Below are 4,835 nucleotides of genomic sequence, written 5' to 3' on the forward strand. Positions count from 1 at the left end.
CGATATCTGCTACATATCCCTATATTTTCCTGATATCTGTTTCACTATGGATTTTGGCCGTGCGATAATTCCCCTATATTCAATATCTAAAACCTTGTGTTGTGGGTATTTTGTTACAAATATATTGCAAGAGCAAGGATGTTTATGCTTTCATCATGGGTTTTGACATATCATATCTACTGCAAAATTTGAGATTCATTTACTTTTATCTTTGAGGCTATTCCTTTTCCCCTTATGACCACTTTGTTCACTTGCTTAAATGCATTCCTAACCTCCAAATGATCTGAGCATTTGTATGCGGAAATGTAGCTGTCCTTCCTATATGCTCACAGTTGTTTTAAATTCTCATTTGCAGACTGTCAGATAATGCATATGGTCTTGTTGCTGAGGTGTTGAAGAAGCTAGTGGCTATTGCTCCATCCTACTGCCATCTCTTTATAACAGAATTAGCTAACTCAATGCACAATCTAACCATATCTGCAATGAGTGAGTTGCAATTGTATGAGGATGCTGAGAAGGCTCTTCTCACAACATCTTCTACGAATGGGACATCAATCTTACGAGTTTTGCAGTCATTGAGTTCCCTTGTTGCCACATTACATGAGAGTAATGATCCCCAACGTCTTCCTGAGAAGGACCACACTGATGCTCTTTCTCAGGTATCGGAAATAAATGGTGCATTAGAATCCTTGTGGATAGAACTGAGCAACTCCATCAGCAAAATTGAAAGATCTTCAGAATCAACATCAGATTTTTCTACAATGTCTGAAAATTCTGCATCGACAAGTACAAATGCAATTTCACCTCTTCCGGCTGGCACCCAGAACATTTTGCCATACATTGAGTCTTTCTTTGTGATCTGTGAGAAGCTAAGACCAGAGCACTCAGAAGTGGTCCAAGAGCTTGGCACTGCACCAACTACAGATATTGAAGACAACGTAAATTTGTCCAGTGGTCAAAGATCACCTATGGTATCTTCAAAAGCTGAAGAGAAGAATGTGGCATTTGTGAAGTTCTCAGAGAAGCATAGAAAGTTATTAAATGCATTCATTCGCCAGAACCCTGGGTTACTTGAGAAGTCATTTTCTCTCATGCTCAAAGTACCTCGTTTCATCGATTTTGACAACAAGCGTGCTCATTTCCGATCAAAAATAAAACATCAACATGACCATCATCACAGTCCAGTGAGAATTTCAGTGAGAAGAGCCTACATTCTGGAAGACTCATATAACCAGCTTCGGATGAGATCACCTCAGGATTTGAAGGGAAGGCTCACCGTGCATTTCCAAGGGGAAGAAGGTATTGATGCTGGGGGGCTTACAAGGGAATGGTATCAGTTGTTATCCCGTGTTATTTTCGACAAGGGTGCCTTGCTTTTCACCACAGTGGGCAATGATTCAACATTTCAGCCAAATCCAAACTCGGTTTACCAAACAGAACATCTATCGTATTTTAAGTTTGTAGGCCGAGTGGTGCGTATTGTTTTTCAGCTTGTTTGGGAACTATCATGCTTCCTTTGATATTTTTCTGACTTAATTTTTAATTCCTTTAGGTTGGCAAGGCTCTCTTTGATGGTCAACTTCTTGATGTCCATTTTACTCGATCTTTCTACAAGCACATTCTAGGGGCGAAGGTTACTTACCATGATATTGAGGCTATTGATCCTGATTACTATAAGAACTTAAAGTGGATGCTTGAGGTATGTTGTCTTATGTTCCCGAGAATATATCTTTCATTCTTGATAGTGATGTAAATTGAATTGTAATTCTAAGTTGTGCTTGATGTTTTTGTTTTGGCAAACTTGCAGAATGACATAGGTGATGTTTTGGATCTCACTTTCAGCATGGATGCTGATGAAGAGAAGCTGATATTATATGAAAGAGAAGATGTAAGGAATTTTTTTCTTTCTTTCTATCATGTCTTTTAGCTATGTTGTTCTGAAGGACTGTAGATATGTGTGCTTTGACTCTTTTGAGTATTTTATGTAATCATCTTATGTATGCCAGCCAGATTCCACTTTTGCCCACGGAGAAGTGTCAAGATGAATGATATTAGTTTTATTCCCCCGCCCGAACACCCCCCCCCCCCCCAAAAAACAAAAAAAGAAAGAAAGAAAAAAAAAGCATCACGCCCAAAAATGCAATAATAGCAACATTGTACAGGAATACATTGATCTGTAAGATATATAAAATAATTAGTTTCATCCACCCCCCCGAGGCCCCCCTCCACAAAAAAAGAAAAACAAACACACCTCCCCCCACCCCCCCCCCCCCGACCCACCACCACCACACACCACACACACACACACACACAACAAGGCAAGAAAGAAAGAAGGAGAAGGAAAAGACCACCCCACATGAGGGAGAAAGGACCTTGGTCTTGAAAAATAACTAACATATAAGCAATTCATATTGATTCTATTGTAAATATTCTTTTTTTTTGCAGGTAACTGATTCTGAACTGATTCCTGGTGGACGGAATATCAGAGTCACAGAAGAAAATAAACATGAGTATGTTGATCGTGTTGTGGAGCATCGACTAACTACTGCCATTAGGCCTCAAATCAATGCATTCATGGAGGGCTTCAATGACATGATCCCTCGGGAGCTGGTTTCTATATTTAATGACAAAGAGTTGGAATTGTTGATTAGTGGTCTTCCAGATATTGACTGTGAGTAAAAGCATATCATACTTGTGGATTAATGAATATCAAGCAACTGTTGCACTTATTTGGTATAGTTTTTACTACATCTAAAACTGCTTTACCTCAATGCAGTGGATGACTTGAGAGCAAATTCAGAATATTCCGGGTATAGCAATGCATCTCCTGTCATCCAGTGGTTCTGGGAGGTGGTTCAGGGCTTCAGCAAGGAAGACAAGGCTCGTTTCCTGCAGTTTGTCACTGGCACTTCTAAGGTATCTCCTAGATCAAAATGCTTGCCCTAATGCTTCATATTGACAGCTGATTAGTCAATGACTGATTTTGTAAGCAGAATTTTGGCTGTTTCAACATGTAGATCTAACAATTTTTTGTTGCTTATCAATGAAACTTTGCTTAAGCAGTAGTACTAGGTAGTATAAGGACTTGCTATTATCTTTGATGACTTGCGTATTATATTCCCAAGCCTGAAAACCTAATGCGACACAGAAAAGAGGGAGGATCCTAGTCTTGGTATTTCAGTCAATTGCACTGAAACAATTGAATTGAAATTCCTGGATTAACACAAACTTCTATTTATATCATCATATGGTTAGTAGTGTAGTCATCACTACACTGTGATTATGGATTTAGACATTTGTTTCTGAGCATATACTTCACCGATAGGCAAACAGTTTATCTTTTCCGTTTGCTGTGATGTAATTTTCCTTGCTTAGTTTGATTCATTTAAATTGCTTCAAACCTGCAGGTTCCTTTAGAAGGTTTTAGCGCTCTTCAAGGAATATCTGGCTCACAGAGGTTTCAGATCCATAAAGCCTATGGAAGTTCCGATCACCTTCCTTCAGCTCATACTTGGTATGTTTCCATGCCTGAAGTATGTTCTACTTAAGCTTTACACCATCCATGAAGTGATGGAAAGCCATTGTACAATACATGAACATGGATCTTAAATGTCAGTAGATTCTAGTTTGTAAATTATATCCCCCGTGTCTACGAATATTGCAATTCATATTTGTGGGATAAACCTATAGACGGCCTTATGTACAACACCATAGAGAGAGGGGATGAATAGGTCTGGCTTGGCATGAATCTTGATGCGAATATCACTTACAGCTATAATTGCAGTCATTGCCTACCAGCGCAATGCTACTACTGCAAGCTGCACTGATAGCTGACATTGATGCCTTCATAAGATTAATATTAGGCCAGGTGCCTTCGTCTCCTCTCTCCCTTATGGTTTTCTATAGCGGGCTCTCTGTATGATGTTTTTTTTCCGGTCTTTGTATGATGATTCATGAAATATGTTGCTGCTTACCTACTTGGTTAATTGGGATGCTGATTCAATGTTATTCATCTTGTTGCAGTTTCAATCAACTCGACCTGCCAGAGTACACTTCGAAAGAGCGTTTGCAAGAGAGGTTACTTCTAGCTATCCATGAAGCGAATGAAGGGTTCGGTTTTGGTTGAGGTGGTGGCACAAGAGCAAACGCCTCGATGCTGTACATATTCTATAGAACGAGAAGAGGTAGAAACCAAAGAGAGATGACGAGCTTCCATCTGACTTGATCTGCTGCCATCTATCAATATTTAACTCTGCCCCCAACTGCTTGACTCTTGCAAAGAAAAATAATTTACCAAAATCTTTATTGGTCTTGTGTGCTAACTTCAGACGGAAAAATTATTCATGGCTGGCGTTGAACTAGAAGAAATTGTCTTCTGTGCTCAATTCAGAAGGGAAAAAAGAAAAAGAAAAGAAAAAAAATTCATGGCAGCAGTTGGGCGTTTGAACTGGAAGAAATTGTCTTCTGTGCTCGCTTCAGAAGGAAAACAATTCACGGCAGCGGTTGGGTGTTGAAGTAGAAGAAATTTACTACCGGATAGCTGTGGTATACATTTTTCGGATGTATATTTATTTATCAATTGTTTTATTAATTTTTATTTGTATACATCTGCTGTTTTTTCCCATAGTTATTAGTTGACCTCTGGCCTTGATTCTGGTAGCAGTCAACTTCTTGTCATTGGCAAAGCCTGTTTTGTAGATATGCATGTAGATCTTTCCTCTGTGCTTGTACCAAATGTGATGCTCTTCGCTATTGTTAAGTAATTTTTCTGAATGTTTGGATTAAGCCAGTCTTTGTTTTGAGCTGAGGAGATTTGGAACTCACGCTATTTGTGG

The 4,835-nt window shown here is 39.2% G+C and overlaps 1 protein-coding gene across 1 annotated transcript in view; it reads left to right on the plus strand.

Annotated features, from left to right (window-relative positions):
* LOC109830773 (E3 ubiquitin-protein ligase UPL1-like) overlaps window positions 1-4,821 on the plus strand; it is an 18,724-nt gene extending 13,903 nt beyond the window's left edge. Inside the window, 7 exon segments of the mRNA XM_020398141.1 lie at window positions 356-1,472; window positions 1,553-1,699; window positions 1,808-1,888; window positions 2,446-2,671; window positions 2,777-2,916; window positions 3,408-3,514; window positions 4,024-4,821. Of these exon segments, the coding sequence (XP_020253730.1) occupies window positions 356-1,472; window positions 1,553-1,699; window positions 1,808-1,888; window positions 2,446-2,671; window positions 2,777-2,916; window positions 3,408-3,514; window positions 4,024-4,126 (1,921 nt within the window). The 3' untranslated portion in view covers window positions 4,127-4,821.

The sequence above is a fragment of the Asparagus officinalis genome, chromosome 2, assembly GCF_001876935.1.
Source record: "Asparagus officinalis chromosome 2, Aspof.V1, whole genome shotgun sequence".
Lineage (NCBI taxonomy): Eukaryota > Viridiplantae > Streptophyta > Magnoliopsida > Asparagales > Asparagaceae > Asparagus > Asparagus officinalis.